This window comes from Ascaphus truei, chromosome 1, assembly GCF_040206685.1.
Source record: "Ascaphus truei isolate aAscTru1 chromosome 1, aAscTru1.hap1, whole genome shotgun sequence".
Taxonomy (NCBI): domain Eukaryota; kingdom Metazoa; phylum Chordata; class Amphibia; order Anura; family Ascaphidae; genus Ascaphus; species Ascaphus truei.
In genome coordinates, this window is record NC_134483.1 from 372,560,676 (window position 1) to 372,580,752 (window position 20,077).

At 46.9% G+C, this 20,077-nt stretch overlaps 1 protein-coding gene across 1 annotated transcript in view; it reads left to right on the plus strand.

The window, feature by feature from the left end:
* The window catches only part of ENPP6 (ectonucleotide pyrophosphatase/phosphodiesterase 6), a 109,749-nt gene that overhangs the window by 79,270 nt on the left and 10,402 nt on the right, over positions 1-20,077 (plus strand). The window contains exons 5-7 of the mRNA XM_075610520.1: positions 2,893-3,072; positions 15,536-15,673; positions 17,129-17,219. Coding sequence (XP_075466635.1) covers positions 2,893-3,072; positions 15,536-15,673; positions 17,129-17,219 — 409 coding nt within the window. The remainder of the gene's footprint in view (positions 1-2,892; positions 3,073-15,535; positions 15,674-17,128; positions 17,220-20,077) is intronic.

Here is a 20,077-nt window from a genome sequence, read left to right on the forward strand (position 1 = left end):
CACCAGGATTATTTAAGGTCATTGGTCCCCAGCCCAATGCACAACTAAAACAGAATCCCAATTTAACAAAACAGGGTTTTAGATTTAATATAGGAAAAAGTTGCAGTGCGTACAAAAAGGATTACAAGACCACATACAGAAAACGAATAGACCGTTTATGAAATAAAAGGAAATAAGAAAGAGCCTATGCATTGCAACACAAAGTCAGGTCATAGGTTTCCCCTAGAACAGAGGTGCGCAAACTTTTTGTCTGCGTCCTCCCTGCCTGTGAACCCCCCCCTGATTGCGAACCCCCTACCCCTTACCTCTTCTCCAACGTTTCTGATGTCACAACGTCATGTGAAGTTGCGTTGCTGACGTTACGTGACCCAGCGGCATCAATAGACACTGCGCTGCCATGGCGATGCATCACCAGCAGCCAACGGAGAGCAGGTAAGAGATATACAGCGGCCTCGTGCCATCCCATGGCATTTAATTTAAATGTTGTGGGGAAGAGCGCAGGGCCTCGGTAAGCGCAGGGCCACTCCCAGAAATGTTGCGCCCCCCCCCCCCCAGTTTGTGCACCCTTGCCCTAGAGGATAAAGGGAACAAGATGTGAGATACACAACACACACACACACACACACACACACAATTAATGCAGCCTGAAGATTATATTAAAATGGGAGTTTCAAACCTGAAAGTTAATATCCAAAAAACCTTTGCTCTGTGAGAAAAGTCAGGTCTGTATGGGTGTGTACTGTCAGTCGTTTGTCAGTTCCCCTGGCCATGAACAGTTTTACAGCCTAGGTTTTTGGAGGAGAAAAAATATTTCATATAAAATGTAATCATAGAGCATAGAAGTTTCAAGTACTCTTTTCGGCAATTACTAGATACATTGTAGCCGTGTCATCATATTCCAGATCACTCCCTGGTCGTACATGCATGAAATGTAACCTTGATGATGAAATACATGTTATGCTACTTATCATAGTTGTGTTAATTTCTACTCAATGACGACTGACTATGGTCACGTGCACAAACGTAAAAATGACACTACTGAGGGCTGTATTCGCACACAAATATTTTTATTCATTTTAGTCTATACAATAAAAAACAGATTCTGACCTTTTGGAAACCCTTAAGATCTGTCTCTCTGGAAGCAGATAACATCACTCACAATAACACATTTGGGGTGTCTGGAATGGCTCAGTCTGTCTTCCCGGCTGCCATCTAAATATGGACAGCTGGTTATCTTGATAAAACAAAGTATTTTCCTAATGGTTTGTAACACAAGGAACACACAGACCACCAGCTTAACCCAATCTCTGCTGGAGCAGGGCAGTACTTAGAGCCCACTTGGCAAAAAAAAGTTAACCCCATGGTTACTATACTGCACACACATTTTAACAGTTTCATGGCTATATTGTGACAGCAGCTTGTATTCCCGAAATCAATGAGTAGGAAGCAGAAACAATGACTTTTATTCACCTGATTATTAGTTGTAGACTTACACAAGACTGATCCTGTGCAAAGCAGAGTTGGAAATTCCTCCTTGTGTATAAGGCACCCTCAAAGTATAATGATGTAGCTCACACATGTTAACATGTGGCTGTAACAGTAGAATACACTTGGACGTATACAGTATACGGCCAGGCGCCATACTAAGCATTCTGTGCCGGTCCCCTGCTTTTTCTTGAGGCACTACAGTATATGCTGACTTTCTTCTCTGGACTAAGGATGCTTTATTTCTCTCCCTGAAATCAGCTGCCAAATAATAACTGCTAGATCGACCTTGTTTCCTAGAAAGAAGAGACTTTTACTAGAGTACTCTGTCCTCCAACCAGCTTCATCAACAGTTCTTGCAACAGTCTAGTGGGGTCTTCATTTTGAACCAGTTCTTTATACATGAAATAATTGGTGCCATAATCTTTAAAGACGTGTGTATTGCTGTGTCTGCTTATACAGTAGCTTCCTATCAGAATACATTATAAGCAGTAGTGGGATTCAGAAATGTTAGCAACAGGTTCTCTTTCGCCACGTTTGTTTATTTTGGACAATAATTATCCATGGAATAGCGCGAGCAATAATTGCGCCCCTGGAACGTGAATAGCAGCCGTACAGCTGAGGACCAATGATCTGTAAATACTGACATTTTTCACACAACCAGTGCTCTATAGTGTTATTTTCTGCACCAAAATAACTAAATATTAATGTGTCTCTGCTAAGAGAGGGGTATATTTTGGAGCCCATGTTAGACATGTGTTAAGTTTCTCAGGTATACCAACTCCCTCCTGCATCCCACATCACTCTCTGCCCTGCACCTCACATCACCCCCCCCCCTGCATCTCACATCCCCCTCTGCCCTGCATCTCGCATCACCCTCCCCCCTGCATCTCACATCACCCTCTGCCCTGCATCTCACATCACCCTCTGCCCTGCATCTCACATCACCCTCCGCCCTGCATCTCACATCACCCTCTGCCCCTCTCACAGCTCCCTCAGATCTCCCCCAAATCTTCCCCTCATCTACCCATCACTGCTCACCCAGATCTTCCCCTCACATCTTCCCCTCATCTACCCATCACAGCACCCCCAGATCTCCCCCTCACAGCTCCCCCAGATCTCCCTCTCACAGCTCCCCCAGATCTTCCCCTCACTGCTCCCCAGATCTTCCCCTCACAGCTCCCCCAGATCTTCCCATCACAGCTTTTAGGAACCGGCTGAATCCCACCACTGATTATAAGCATTATTGTTCCCATTATCTCTGCCCTAACTAACACAACTGATATACTGAATGAATGAATGAATGAATGAATAAATCAAGGTAAGTAGATAACACAGAGATAATTTACATGTTTTCATGGTTTAAAAATTGGACATTTTACCATTTTCCTTTGTAATCTTTTGAAGGAAATGGGCCTCCAGAATGATCTAAACGTAATGCTTTTCTCAGATCATGGAATGACGGACATAGATTCGGTCGACAAAGTGATAGAGCTTAAGAATTATATTGATATGAATGACATTGTGAAGATGAAGGACCGGGGGCCAGTGGTCAGCTTGTGGCCTGATGAGGGAAAGCTCTCCAAAGTAAGTTGTATCAGCCTCGCTCTCGATTTTTACATTTCCACTTTGCTGTTATCATTTTGTCTGCTCAAGTTAGTGTCGGTGACCTTCTCCTACCTTATCTTTGGCGACACATCGCCATGGTAACCGGCGTGGGTCACGTTATGTCACGTTGCCATGGCAACGGGCGCCATTTGATGCCGGAGCCGAGGGGGGGAGGGTGCGAGCCGGGAGGTAAGCAGGTAGGGGGGGCGCAAATTAAAAATTGTGCGCACCCCTGATCTACCAGACCATAATTATTACATTAATAATAACAATAATAATGGCGAACTGGAGAGCATAAGGTAATAATCAACCTACACATATCCAACAAGCTAAATTTATACACAAGAGAAGATACCGCATAAACACCTATAATAAAGTGGTAGCTACAAAACCAGCAATATATCTCCAAATAATAGATAGCTGATTGGTGCTCTAGGACAAGTGGAAATATGTAAACAAAAAAAACATAAAAGATGTCTTCTAGTAAGCACTTAAAATATCCACAAAAATATGAAATTTATTAATAACAAGTAACACAATAGAAACCAAAAATAAAAACCATAGTTATTTAAAGAACACTGATAAAATCAGAAATACTCAGGACTAGGGTGACCATTCATCCCGGTTTTGCCGGGACAGTCCCGGTTTTTCGTGTGCTGTACCGGTTCCCAGACCGTCCCGGAAATTTTCCGTTTTTTTGTGTCGGCGGCGGTGCGCGAGGGGCGGTGCGCGGGGGGGGCGGTGCGCGGCGGGGAGGAAGAGGATGCAGAAGCCCGAAAAGTATTTTTTCTTACTGCCAGGGGTTGGGCTTCTGCAGAAACATGCCGGGCCGCTGAGGATTGGATGGAGAATGCCGGGGGGCGGGGCTTTAAAACGCCGGGCCGCAGGGGGTTGGTCAAGGTAGGAGTATGCTGGGGGGCGGGGCTTTGGCTCTCCCCTGCTTTCCCTCCCCCGGCACTCTGGTCCTCCCTCTGGCTCCTCAGCAACCGGCTCTCTCCCTCACTCCCCGGCTCTCTCCCTCAGTCCCCCTGCTCTCTCCCTCACCCCCCCGGCACCCCGGCTCCCCCCCCTCCCTCCCCCGGCAACCCGACTCTCTCCTTCAATCCCCCTGCACCCCCCCTCACTCCCCCGGCTCTCTCCCTAACTCCACCGGCTCTCTCCCTCACTCCCCCGGCTCTCCCTCACTTCCTCGGCTCTCACCCTCACTCCCTTAGCTCTCTCCATCACTCCCCCAGCTCCCCCCTCCCTCCCCCGGCAACCCGGCTCTCTCCCTCACTCCCCCGGCACCCGGCTCCCCCCCTCCCTCCCATAGCACCCCGGCTCTCTCCCTCCCCCCTCGGAGCCCACTCACAGCCTGCCGCCGAACCCGCAGCCGCTGCAGGTATGCATATGGGGGGAGAGGGAGATGCTGCATGGGGGGGGGAAGAGAGGGAGATGCTGCAGGGAGGGGGGGAGGGAGATGCTGCAGGGGGGGGGAGAGAGGGAGATGCTGCGGGGGGGGGAGGGAGAAGAGAGGGAGATGCTGCACGGGGGGGGGAAGAGAAGGAGATGCTGCAGGGGGGAAAGAGAGGGAGATGCTGCGGAGGGGGAGAGAGGGAGATGCTGCGGAGGGGGAGAGGGAGATGCTGTGGGGGGGGGGGAGAGGGAGATGCTGCGGGGGGAGAGAGGGAGATGCTGCGGGGGGAGAGAGGGAGATGCTGCGGGGGGGAGAGGGAGATGCTGCAGGGGGAGAGAGGGAAATGCTGCAGGGGGGAGAGATGGAAGTGGGGGGGGGGAGATTCTACTTCTGCTGTAAATGTTGCTTGCTTGAGAGTGTGTGTGTGTGAGAGTGTGACAGTGTGGGGGCGCGTGTGTGTGAGAGTGTGACTGTGTAAGTGTGTGTGTGTGTGTGTACGACGGTGTGTGTGCGACGGTGTGTGAGAGAGCGATGGTGTGTGCGAGAGTGCGATGGTGTGTGCGAGAGTGCGACGGTGTGTGCGAGAGTGCAACGGTGTGTGCGAGAGTGCGACGGTGTGTGCGAGAGTGCGACGGTGTGTGCGAGAGTGCGACGGTGTGTGTGACAGTGTGACAGTGTGACAGTGTGACAGTGTGACGGTGTGTGTGAGTGTGACGGTGGGTGCGACTGTGTGACGGTGTGTGCGACAGTGTGAGAGGGGCGGAGAGGGAGGGAGAGGGGAAGAGAGGGTGGGGAGGGAGGGAGAGTGAGGGGGAGGGAGAGGAATGGAGAGGGAGGGGGAGGGAGGAGAAAGGGGGGGTGAGAGGGAGAGGAGAGAAGGGGGGGTGAGAGGAGGAGAAAGAAGCAGGGGGAGAGGGGAGAGAAGGGGGAGGGAGAGATCGATCGATCCGTGGGGGGGTGATGTGAGATGCAGGGGGGGGGTGATAAGATGTAGGGGGGGTGATGTGAGATGCAGGGGGGTGATGTGAGATGTAGGGGGGGATGTTTAACCCAAAATCGTTACAAAATATATACACATTGTTTATTCAAAAGTATGAGTTAATTATGATATATTACCCCCACTGCTTTACACGTCTATTTTGTGATTTACCCCTTTTGAATATGTCATCCAGATAGGGGTTCCCCGAAGTTATACAAAATACTTAAAGGGTTCCTCCAAACAAAAAAGGTTGGGAATCACTGCTCTATACAAACAAACACACACTGCAGCCCCCGCCTCTATTCACACAAACACACACTGCAGCCCCCACCTCTATACACACAAACACACACTGCAGCCCCCACCTCTATACACACAAACACACACTGCAGGGCCTAGCTCTGTATACAGAAACACACACTTTAGGGCCCACCTCTGTATACAGAAACACATACAGAAACACACACTGCAGCCAGGGTTGCCACCTTCTACTGAAGACTAACCCGGAGATAACATTTTTTAGATCTTTTTATTATATATTTATTTATCTTGCCTTTGGCTGTATGCTCCCCTCCAAATTCCGTCAACATGGCTGCGCGATGTCACGTAATGCATTGCCATAACAACGAGCTGCTCCGTGATGTCACGAGGCATCAAGTTGACATGACAACGGGATGCATTATGGTGACGAGGCATCACGTGATGCCACATTGTCATGGCAACATGTCACCGCCTGACGTTAGTGTCTTGTTGTCATGGCAACGTGGGGGGGGGGAGCGTGACGTGATGTACATTGTTTTATAAATAATGTTTTAAAGTGTCCCGGTTTTTCATCTTGAAAATCTGGTCACTCTACTCAGGACTCCTAAATCCACAATAAATGTGTGTATGTGTGACCTGGAAAGCCAGTGCACGTACCTGTATATCTAAACTGATGCAAGAAAAGAAATCCTGCACATAGTAGATAACCCAGGCAGCACAAAGTGCCCTGAGAGATCATGATCGTCCAGTTGTACAAGCACTATGCAAAAAATGAGACCTGCATTGGAAATCTAAGCTATGTATGTAGGATAAATGGGCATGTGTGAACTGACCAACATAAAAAGTCAGATTTCTACTGTTAGCAAAGGTAAAAAAACCGCTGGTGCAGACAAACAACCAGATCAAGTTAACCCTCTCAGTACAAAGGGTCAAAAGTCTGTATAATACCACCAAGTCAGAGCAACAATCCAGAGATGGCGGTTAGGTGAATAAATGTCCCGAAGTAACAGGTAAGTCCCAGCATACATGTTGTATGAATAAATGCTTATCCTCCATGGAGGCAAATAAATCCTTTAAAGCCAGCAGTGAAATAGTCCAGTAACAGTATACATAGAGAGTGTATACAGTACTTATCCAACAAGATGCACACAGTCCCAGTGAGTAAACAGGAATTGCAGGAAGAAGACAACTCCTAGCAGCAGACTTGTTAGTAATCACAGAACAGCAAAGCTGAAGATCCTTAGGCTTGGTCCACGCTGGCTGCTGCAGCGCTCGCTACAGCAGGCGCTGCGGCGACAAGAGCTGACCCTCAATGGGGCAAGGGGCGGCCGCCGCGGTGCGCAGCGAGTTTTTGAGGCACAGGAAAATTGAGATTGGAACTAGCGACGGAGCGCTAGGCCACGCCCCAAGGCGGTTCAGCCAATGAAGGCGAACCTGCCAGGTGATGTTACGGCCACGCCCCTTCACGCCCCCGTCTTTCCCCTGCTGCTCACTGCAGACCAGGGAACTCGGCTGCATGCGCCGCCGGCCTCACAGGCAGCAGAGACAGTGGGGCCATAGCCTTAGGTCTAACAGATCCCTGTTCCACTCCCACTCAACACATGTTTCATTCGTACGCTTCTTCCTAGAGTGAGAAATTTAGGATAAGTAGTTTGCTATTTAAAGGTTGGGATAGTGATGTTTTTTGTGCCCTAGCTGTGTTGGGGGCGTGTCAGGCAGGTGCGTCATCGCATCAGGGAATATTCAAGGTGTTGTATTACTAAAGTATTATAGAAGGGCATAATTATGTTTACTACCCTTCCATCTATTTCTCGTTTAATGCAAGATAAGATCTTGTTTACCTTTGCAGCTACTGCATGACTTTGGGCATTATTGCTAAGCCTGCTGTCTACAAGCACTCCTAAATCCTTCTCCATCAAAGATTCTCTCAATTTATCCCCATTTAATTTATAAATTGCCTGTTTATTCTTGTTTCCCAATCGCTCCTCCTCCTGTTACTGTGCACCTCACGACTGGAACAACTTATTAGAGATTCTCTCAGCCGCCTCCAGTTTAAGCTCTTTCAAGACTTTGGCTTTCTTACATTTTAATCTCGTCTGTAACTGTTGCATATGCACATAACATTATCTCTAAATGTCCATAAAATGTCTTTAAATATAACGTATCAACTATGTTAATTTAATATAACCATGTATTTGTTATCATAACTCTGTGCCCAGGACATACTTGAAAACGAGAGGTAACTCTCTAATGTAGAGTCTGTCTGTCTGTCAGAGCCATAGCACCTGGACACCTGAAACATTGCTTGCATACTAAGGAGACCCTATTTCTGTGCACCTAGGGGTTGGTTTTAATTTTGGGAATTTTTTTCTCTCCAGTTTTTAACTGCTTACGTCTCTGCATAAACGTGAAGCTTCATTCTCTATCACTGGGATGTTTTGTTCACTGTCATGGAACAACCACATTTCTGTTTCACCCCCCCCCCCCCCTCTCCTTTGCAGCTTCTGTCTGTCACGTTCTCATTCCAGCTGCATGCATTTTGCTCTGTACACTCAGTGCCTGTGTGGTAGACACAGTGTTGCGGTCCCTGTCTCTGCATTATGCCAGTGAGTTGCTACAGCAACCTCAGCCTTTCTGTCAGAATGGGTTAGTCTCCCTTCTCCCCCTCTGCTTTGCTTACAGATGGTCTGTCCCCAGGCTATCTTGCTACCCAGCATACACTGGCACTTCCTTTTCCACTTCTACACTGGCTGACTGAGTACCCCTCCTGTAATTTGCTCTACTAGCAGGACTTATCCTTTTTCACCTTTCCCCACTATCAAGCGCACTCACCATAGAGACATTCTCTCACAATACCATGATCCACAAGTGCCTTTGTATATCCATGCTTTTTCTCAATAAAGTGAAGAAAGACAAAGAACTTGTTGTGCTTGTAAAAGGAACGAGTTGAACCTCTCTGGGCTAATCATACTACACATGACCCTGGCCTCCAGAATAGTGAAAAAGGAGGACACTGTGCCTTACAGACACTTACTGTACAGGAGCTGCTACTCTAAGACTTTATGCTAACACAGAGCAGTCTCTGCAGACTGACAAGCAGCAAGCAGCTTACACTGCACACGCAGCTTTGCAGACAGAAAGTTCATAACACACAGAACCTTGATTGCCTTTCTCTGTCTGAGTTCACCCTCTGCACAGCTCCATAGCGAGGGATTATCATCTCACCTTACCCTGCACACGTCCCCACGGCCAGCGCCACCAAGGGCCACACCACCGGACACCGCCAGGACACGGGTCAGAGCCACCGGACACCTGTGAGTACAGCTACCCCTACGCTGAACGCTGCAGGACACTGCTCTGCATCATCTGAGACAGTCGCCCATCGCTGACACAGGTTAAAGACCGCACGCCACACACACTGGCTAAAGGCCTACACACAACTACAGCATGGCAGAACTCAGAGCCTCACCAGATATCACGCAGGAGAGTGACCACTCACACACAGCGACCGCTGCGCAACTGCAACAGGCGCAGGCAGACGCAAGGCCTAAACGGACAGTCACACTGACACAAAAGGCCCGCGAAAAATATGAGATTGACATTGGAGCGCACCGCGCTAAATTAGAAAAGGCCTGGGAAAGAACCGCACTAGAGTTACGCAATGTTGTTAGCATTGGCGATAATGCACAACAGCTCGCGCAGGCAATTATTCAAATAAAGTCTAACCACTCGTGCTACCAAGGGCTGTCAGAGACATACATCACCTACTTGACCAGAGCCAACACCGACGAAAGCCTGCAAGAAAGAGACTTACAAAATAACATTGACCTTACACGTGACAGCCGCGTGCGGACCGCTATCACAGACGCGCAAAGTGTGAGAAAAGAGCTCCTCCTGGAGACCGCTTCGCAGAGCTCCAGCACATCTAGGCACTCAGCAAGGTCAGCAAGGTCAGCGCAATCTAACGCGCCCAGCGCAAGCGCAAACGCTACCAAGGCGCGAGCCACCGCAGAGGCCGCACGTGCCAGGGCCGAGTATGGTCAGAGAGAGGCAGCCGTAAGGGCAGAAAGGGTGCCCATAGAAAAAGGGGAGCAGACAGCCGCCGCTACTGCCGCCGCCACTGCCGCAGACACTACGCGTAGGAAAGCCAATTTGATGCGGAACTAAAGGCACTTAATCAAGAGAAGCCGCCGCCATAGCCCAAGCTGAAGTCCTAGAAGCAGCCGCGCAACAGGACGGCGGGGAGCAACCATACAGACGGATAGCCTCAGAGGATCCTATCCAACGCACTGAAGACTACGTGAGGAGCCTCTTCAGCATAAACACCAGCGCACCATCTCAACACGGAGGGAGTGACTCCACAGATACCGAAGACTTGCTAGGTCCACGAGGAGAAGACGCTGCTCCGTCAATGGCACATGCTGCCTGGGATAGCCACAGCCGCAACAGTGATCCGTACGCCAGTGCGCACACGGATGCACCACAACAGGCTCGCAATCCAGGTACACCCACACAGGAGAACACAGCCCCTCTCACTGACCAGCACCCATCACGCGTCCGCACCAAGGAAAAGGCGACTGCACGGACCCTCCCAGCAACTACCTCAGAACGGGAACAACACGCCGATGCCTCAGGCCTGACAGACATAGCCAAGTACATGATCCGGCGTGACCTGGTGCAAACAGGACTCATCAACTTTGATGACGGTCCTGAGAACTACCGGACGTGGAAGTTCACGTTCAAGGACGCAATCAACAGCTTGGGCTTCTCAGCAAGGGAAGAGCTCAACCTGCTATTCAAATGGCGGGGAAACGAATCCAGGGAGCACGCGAAGAGACTGACGGAAAACGCGAACCACCCCCAAGTAGGTCTTGACCTAGTATGGGAAAGGCTAGAAGAGTGCTACGGTAGCCCCAAAGCAGTCGAGGATTCGCACTTCAAAAGAGTCGACAGCTTTCTCAAGATCACAGCTAGAGACTACTCAAAGTTACGAGAGCTCGGGGACCTGCTGAAAGAGCTGGAGTTTGCAAGAAAAGACCATTCCTTAACAGGTCTCAACGTCCTAGACTCAGCTCGTGGAGTGAGACCCATCCTGAAGAAGCTACCCTTCAACCTCCAAGAAAGGTGGATTTCACAAGGCTCCAAATACAAAAGGGAGAAGCATGTCACCTTCCCCCCATTCTCATTCTTCTTGAGCTTCATCCGCGAAGCGGCAAAGACAAGGAACGATCCCAGTTTCATCTTAGGTGCGCAAACCACACACAGTGCAAGCAGCCTGAGGAATGAGAGACCAGTGGCGAGATACGGTAACACTCAAACACCCATCTCGGTCCACAGGACGGACGTGCCTCCCACGACCCAAACTACTCCCGATCAGTCGGTCGCCGGAGACGAGGAACCAAGGGACCCAAACAGGGAATGTCCCATACACAAGAAGCCACACCCACTTAACAAGTGCTTTGGGTTCAGGATGAAGTCCCTTGAGGAATGCAAGAGGTTACTTGGAGAATTCAGAGTTTGCTTCAGGTGCTGCGGTTCCACGACTCACCTAGCCAGAGACTGTAAAGAAGAAATCAAATGTACAGTGTGCAAAAGTGACAAGCACGTAACATCTTTACATCCAGAGGCGCTGACACTCCACCAACTCAACAACCCGTAGCGGAGCATGGCGGGGAGGAAGGAGAAGGAGAGCCAACATCCGTCACATCTCAGCGCACCGAGGTTTGCAGAAAAGAAAGTGACAAAATGTCCTGCTCCAAAATATGCCTTGTCGCAGTGCACCCCCAGGGACAACCTGAGAAGGCTATTCGGATGTATGCAATCCTCGACGACCAAAGTAACAGATCATTGGCGAAGACGGAGTTCTTCAACTTATTCAACTTACAAGACAATGCCTCACCCTATACCCTCAGAACCTGTGCAGGGTCAACTGAGACAACAGGGAGAAGAGCAAGCGGTTACGTGATACGTTCAGTGGATAACAGAGTGAAGATAGCTCTCCCCACACTCATAGAGTGCAACCACATGGCCACAAACAGGAACGAGATTCCCACACCAGACTTGGCACGCCATCACCCTCACCTCAGAGGAATAGCCAACTACATCCCGCCGGTAGAACAAGGCGCCAAGATCTTGCTGCTGCTCGGTAGGGACATCTTGAGGGTACATAAAGTCCGTAAACAACATAACGGACCCCACAACGCACCATACGCCCAAAGACTTGACCTAGGATGGGTGATAGTGGGCAACGCGTGCACTGACAAAGAGCACGGACAAGACTATGTTGACGCCCGCAGGACGGTGATAACAGAATGTGGACACACATCCCTCTCTGAGCCAGGTCTTGGCCATCTCCAAGCGACAGAAGGCCAAGTGAAGAGAAGAGACAAGGTCATACCCCTGAGATCGACAAGAACATCCTCACATCAGGGGGATGTGACAATGGCCTAGGATGCTTAGTGGTTAAGACAACCAAGGATAACGAGCCGACTCCACCGAAGGAAGAAAGTAGCCTCCCGAAAGTGACCGACAAAAGGAAAGAAACAATCCGACAGTTCCCCTGAGAGCAATGTCACAGTTGAGACGTACAGCCATTCCTTTCCACAGAGTATCAAGCGACAAAGCAGCCAGCTGTCACGGCTGGAATAGCCGCAAAGGATTGTACCCTGCAGGTGAAACCACAGGGATAAAAAGACTGTTCTTTCACACACGTAAGAGGAGACAGTTGCAGAGACATTTCCCAAAAGGATTTACAAGGACAAAGGAGACTGTTCTTCGTCATGTCCAGGGAGAGAACAACCTCCTGAGGGCAGTCAACAAAGAGACACAAAGGCGTATCACGTGGAGACGTTCTCTTGCAAGAGGAATGCACCAATGACTTAGGGTGCACAGCGTTCCGGACCACAAAGGACGACAAGCAAACACCATTGATGGGAGATAGAGAATTCCTGATGTTAAGGGGCTCGTCAAAAACGGACCTGGCAGTTGGGTGAACCCGCTACCATTCCGTTCACCAAGAAGGCGCCTCCCAAACAATGGAAAACATGCCATCTCTAGGTTCACTTCGCACCTCTGCGACCTACAAAGGAACCGTAGACCAAAAACAACTTTGTGGCCTTCATCCAGAAGATATTCCTTACCAGCCACGCGAAGCCAGCACCTCTAATAAAGAAAGGTGAAGAATGGCTGGTACCTCCAATCATCTTGGGTCTACCACCCTCAGGAATCCGATCAAATCCGTGTAGTGTTCAGCCCCAGTGCTCAGCTCCAGGGAGTCTCCCCGAAATACGCCCTCTTTACTGGACTAGATTCGACAACTGATCTTCCAGCAGTGTCGATCCGCTCCGCAAGGAGCCAAAAGCCATCTCCTTCTGCCAAACGCCAGGTGTTAGAGTGACAGCTGCCACAGCTGGCATACCTACAAGGGGATGCACTCTGTAGGTAAAACCACAGAGACAAAAGGACTGTTCTTCCATAAGTTTAAAAAGAAACAGTGCCAGAGACTTTCACAGAGAGACATTGTGGTAAACCCAGTTAACCTGGACCGGTGCATCCACCCAACATCCTTTTCAAAAAGACTTTGCCAAAGGATTTCCACGCCAGTGGTACCGGCCGGTATCGCCTCGTTATGTGGACATGGACTTTGCATTATTGTGTTATGTATGTTTGCATTGCACATATGTTCCACATATTCAAGTTATATAGTGGTATCTCCAGATACCAGACGGGGAGTGTCATGGAACAAGAACCACATTTCTGTTTCACCCCCCCCCCCTTTCCTTTGCAGCTTCTGTGTGTCACGTTCTCATTCCAGCTGCATGCATTTTGCTCTGTACACTCACAGTGCCTGTGTGGTAGACACAGTGTTGCGATCCCTGTCTCTGCATTATGCCAGTGAGTTGCTACAGCAACCTCAGCCTTTCTGTCAGAATGGATTAGTCTCCCTTCTCCCCCTCTGCCTTGCTTACACATGGTCTGTCCCCAGGCTATCTTGCTACCCAGCATACACTGGCACTTCCTTTTCCACTTCTACACTGGCTGACTGAGTACCCCTCCTGTAATTTGCTCTGCTGGCAGGACTTATCCTTTTTCACCTTTCCCCACTATCAAGCACACTCACCAGAGACATTCTCTCACAATACCATCACCCACAAGTGCCTTTGTATATCCATGCTTTTTCTCAATAAAGTGAAGAAAGACAAAGAACTTGTGCTTGTAAAAGGAACGAGTTGAACCTATCTGGGCTAATCATACTACACATGACCCTGGCCTCCAGAATATTCACAGCCTAGCATCCCAATGTCATACAGTACATTAGTTGTGAAAATATATTGCAGATTTAATGACCTATCATAGTAATATTGAAAATGAGATGGGAAAAAAGATGTATACTACATTTATATATGATTAATTATTGCACGCACTGATGCAAATAAGAAATAAACATTTTGACTTATTTTAATACTTAATTGCAATAAAGTCAATTTTCTTTCACATTTTAATGTTTTTTTTCTGTCAAATATTCATAAGATATACTGTAATATAAAGCAGATAACCATGCTTTTTAGTCACCAGGCATTTTACTATGTATAAAATGAGAAGGAAGTAACAGAGCACAACCAGGGATAACCAAAAATAGATAATTAGAAGGAAAGTGCATTTTCCATAAAAATATTATTTATTGGTCAAGATAGAAAGAAGTAGCAAGGCATTGCCCTACCAACGCGCTTCGCGCTACAGCGCGCTTTCTCAAGGCTGTGTATACAGTCTCTAACACCACGCATCTATAATTTTAATATTTTTACTATGAAAGTTTTAGGACCTTTTCCTTGACAAAGTTACAATTCATGCCCAACCTGTGTTCCTGTATGATGTTTTTTAAAGGCTACAGTATGTGCTGATTATCTAACAACCTAATTACAATGTCCATCTATTACACGTGCTGTGTTGAAGGACCTTCTCCTCGCAGAACTACTGTACACATCTCTTTGCCCTTGGAGCATCCCGTTTTCTTGCGTGATAAAAGATCATGATTCAAATGATGATCCCAGGACAATTGTTGAAAGGATGTCTTACAAAGAAAAGGAGACATGTTTAATTTATTTTAACACTGGAATGCGTTCTAAAGATCCTCTGACACGGGATAATGTCAAATCTTCTGTAAACTCAGTTACAGGGGAAGTATTTTAAGTATAAGAGCTATGGCTAACTTATTCTAACAAACAGTTTCAGTTACCATCAACAGCCGGTGGTATCGCCAATGACACCATTTCTGATAATAAGCTTGAGTTCCTTATACTGTACAGTATGTACATAAGGAAATATTGTATGACATCAATGTTAAGTTGGAACAACATATGTAAATACCATGTTAGGACATAATACTTAAAGTTCAGATGGCTGACTAGGTGATTTTGTCTGGATAAATACCGACAGCAAAGTTAAGGGAGCTGACTGCCGGGGTAAGACCAGGAGAGATGAGGATCCGGGTTTAATATCCCGATACCAAGTTCAACCAGAAGGACTCCACTTAAAAGAAAACTATGCAACCATCTGTGACAATATCCTAACTTATTTACACGTCATCGTACTTTTGTACTATTTTTGTATGTGAGTATTAACCTTCAAAATAAACGTTTCTTTTTGTGTGTTAAGACCAGAATTGGTGAGTTCTGTTATGCTGGAGTAATCTATAGAAAGACAAAGGACATTTTAACAGTTATGCATCTGCACTTCACTGTAACAGTTCATTAAGCGCCATGTTATAATGGGGTACTCTATTCTAAACATGGGGTACTTTTTTGCAGGTATATAACCAACTAAAACCTGTGGAGCACCTGACTGTTTATGAGAAGGAGGAAATTCCAAACAGATTCCATTATAAGAAAGGAAGATTTGTGTCACCTTTAACTCTTGTTGCTGAACTGGGATGGTTCATAGTAGAGGTAAATTCTACATACCAAAAGTACTTATTGTGTCTACAGCAGTGGGTTTCCACCTTTTCTTTGTTAAGGAACCCAATAATAATACAGTATTGTGAAACTCTGCAGAACCCCAACCCTCTTTAATAGTGCGTCTGAGATCAGATGCATTGTAAGGCACCCCAACCCTCTCTAATACTGTGTGAGATCAGATACATTGTAAGGAACCCCAACCATCTCTAATAGCGCGTCTGAGATCAGATGCATTGTAAGGAACCCCAACCATCTCTAATAGCGCGTACTATTTGAGAGAGACATTTGTGACAGTTATAACAGTTATAACAGCCATATATACCTTTACGTTTTTTTAATTTTATATCCAGTGTTTTTTTTTAAATGAGGAAGTTCAGAAATGTGGTTACCACAGAATTATCCCCCCTGAGTTGCAATATTACATATTATTAGAAGGAAACCAAAGTCCTGCTGTTCAAATGGAGACAGAATATATTGCAAAGTAGAGAAAAGTGTCTCCTGTTTTGCCCTAAGTCAAATTCAGTGAAATTCATGGCCAGTTTTTTTTCTGTTCCTTCTGTACTTCTGATTTTTTCTTTCATTGCTATAAAGTAATGTAGATTCTCTTAGTGAAAATCTTTAAACTGTGCTTACGATACTGCCTAATGAAGCAGATCTCTTCTGGATTAGAGGGGATCCCTAACCAACATGATGGCTACAATTGTGTTCGGTGAGTTTGACCAAAATGAAAAAATAGCGATAGGCACTTTTGCAGGTTCGATTTTGAACTTCGCAAACTTCAAGTTAAACTTTGGAACGAACTTTCAGATCCCTCAAAAATTGGAGCCAAAATCCAAGAAAGATTCATCCTCTGCAGTCATGTTTAATTCCTATAAGAGCAAGAACAACAGAGATTAATAACAGTGATAAAACTGGGGCAGTACAGGCTGCTATGATCATATAGTTTAGTTAAGAAACTGTACAAAAACAAAGACATTTAAAAAAAATTAACCTAGGGGATTGCCGCTCTAATATATACTATACATTTATATAAATAAATTTGCATATATATACACAGTACACACACATATGTATATACTGTGTATATATATATATATATATATATATATATATATATATATATATATATATATATATATATATATATATATACTGAGTTAAGTTATGGTGAGTAAAAAAAGTGACAAAAACCCTCCACAGGAAAGCAAATATGCAAATATAGCTGTATGCTCATCTGCATGTCTTAGGCAGGTCTGCAACCCCACCTTGATTGATAATAGGGAAAGGTGGGGTTGCAGACCTGCCTAAGACATGCAGATGAGCATACAGCTATATTTGCATATATATATATATATATATATATATATATATATAATACATTTACCATCAGTAAAAAGTAAGTAGTGACATATATATTTCACAAATTGCTGTTGACCTTTACCCTAGAGAAAAGAAACACACCCCAGACGGTATGGGTGGCATGGCTATGATAATGAGCTTATGGACATGAGGGGATTCTTCGTGGCCTATGGTCCAGGTAAACAAATAGAAGTTGAATCGGTAATTGGTATAATTGGCTTCCCGTTTAGTATACTTCTAAGATCATTAAAGAATATTAGTAGTGCTACTCCACAAGACACCATTTAGCATGGCTTAGTGCATATGGCCGGCCTTTTAAGGCTACAATATCTTTAAGGCCCATTCAAGTAAATGGGCTGTAAGGTGTTTTGCAGCAGAAAAGGTTTCTTATGGGGTAGCACTTGTTAGTAAATATGGCTAGGGACTATTTTTGTGTGAAATCAGTGTTTATATTTTTTTAGTTTTTCCGGTGTTTTCATTTTATCACAAAAAACTGTGTTCATCAGTGTAAAATATGTACACATATTCGAATTTGATGTTTATCTGTGCATCTTTGTTAGTTTCCATACTACCTTTGGGTTCCCTCTGTATACTATCTGTGGCTGAGTTGCTACAAGATAACTAATTCAATAAGAAATTATACTTTATTTTAGGTTTTTTTTATCAGTTTTAACTTGGCGTGCAAAATGATCAGAGGTGTTTTTTGTTGTTTTTTTCAGTTAAAACCTAAAACCAGAATCCCTACAGTAGATATGGTCAATGTGTTAAATTATAGGTGAAATATACACTTCTGTTTCTGGATAAGAATTTTTTTGACCAATCAGATTGTCTTATGACAAGTGCTATGCAGGATTACATCATTCACAGTACCATATTGAATATTTTATGATTTATATATTATTATTTACTGTAACTTCCACTCCATATACACAGTTATTGTTCTGCACTAAGCACACCCTGATAGATGCGTAGGGACAGGCAGGTTAACTCAATCCCATACATCAAGCAAGGGAACCTTCTTAGGCTGCGTCCCTGCTAGCGCTGAGCTCGCTGAGCGGGCGGCGCTTGGCGAGGGGACTTGCATATATATATATATGCAAGTCCCCGCTCACACGATGCGCGCCCGCGTATGCGCGGGCACACACGCTCACCGGCGCTCTGCGCTTACATAAACAAATTTTTCATACTTACAAGCGCGCTCAGCTTCCCCTGCATTGTCCCCCCCGCCCCCCCCCCCTCACCCCCCCCGCGAGTGCCTGCGAAAATTTAAAGGATACCCGCGCTCATGCTTGGAGAGCTCAGCACCAGCGGGGACAAAGCCTTAGGCCTCGGACATAGTCCCACAGACCCCGCTGAGCCATGCTGCGCTGAGCAGATGAACTTACCCCCTTCATCTGTGATCAGCGCGGCTTTAGCAGCTGCTTCCGCATGCGTGCGGAGGCTGAGAAATTCTGAGGAGACGGGCAAGTTTAAAATTTGCCGCTCGGGAGCGGAGTAGCGGTCACGTGACCGCTCACATCCAATGGGACTAGCAGCGAGGGACTAGCCCCGCCTCCCGCCCCACCTCCGTTTTGCCTCCGCCACACCTCCGCCCCGCCCCCAAAGCGCGCTCACTGCCTCGCCTGCCAGGACACAAAAAAGCTCCAGTTTGAGCAGGCGAGGCAGAGCAGGAGCGCGGATCAGCGCGGCCCGAGGCACCATGCCCGAGGCACCATGCCCGAGGCACCATGCCCGAGGCCTTAGGCTGAGTCCCCGCTGGCGCTGAGCGTGCTCATGCTTAGAGCATGAGCGCCAGGTGTCCAGCAACTTGCGGACGTGCGGGGGGAGGGGAGGGGGGAGGAGGAGGGAGGCGCAATCGCGGGCTATTTGAGCAAGCGGGAAAGTATAAAAATTTTATTTACAAAAGCACCGAGCGTGTGTGCCCGCGCATGCATCGCATGAGCCGGAACTTGCATATATATGCAAGTTATATATATATATATATATGCAAGTAACCGCGCCAAGCGCCACCCGCTCAGCACCAGCGGGGACTCAGCCTTAGGCTGCGTCCCCGCTACCGCTGAGCATGCGGCGCGTGCAGCGCTTGCGGCGGTTACTTACATATATAGATATATATATAGATATACAGTATGTAAGTCCCCGCTCACACTGTGCGCGCGTGCTCGTGGGCACACACGCTCGGTGCTTAGGTAAACAAAAAAATTATACTTTCCAGCGCGCTCAACTACCCGCAATGCCCCCCGCGCACGCATGCAGGACACCAAGCATGAGCGTGCTCAGCGCCAGCGGGGACTCAGCCTTACTTGCTGAAGTGTTTATTTGGGCCAACAACATACAAATAAAAAGGGAGGAAAAGTACTGAGGGAACACAGGGACATGAGGGCAATGGAGGGGAGGGGGAGCTATTGGGGAAGTGGGCTAGATGCAAGATATAGGGATAGGTAAAAATCAGTGACTTTACCAGGATAGGAGAGATGACTGCTCAGGATGGCTGCTGGTACTAAAAGACAACATGCTGGTCTGGGCTGATGGGAAATTAACTGGGACAATAACACTTGGCAAGGGGAGGGGGAGCAGTCCATCCTGGTAAAAGGCAGGGGGGGTTGCCAAGGCAACTGGCTAAAGCCAAGAAACCCCCAAGGGATCGCAACATTGTTGCAACAGCGAGGCTGAGGAGTGCAGGCAGTCTGAAGACAGAAAAAACACAATCCTGTTCCAGGACAGTTATTATAATTGAATTTAAAATAAATAATTATGTATTGTAGTGCAACTGAGAACACAAAAAATTATAATAATTTGACTACTTATTTTGACAGAACCAAAAAGTCATATGATACGTCTGTAAAGGATGCGTTGCCTGTTCTGTCAGCTTGTTCTCCATACTGTTAATGCCATTCTGCTCTTTCCTTACGGTATTTAAAATTAAAATGATTAAAGAGTACTTTCAGTATTAGTAGACGTAGGCCACTGAAGAAACCACTATAAAGTAAAGAAACAATAGGGTGTAAAATATGTGCAGCTGTTCACTCATTGTGA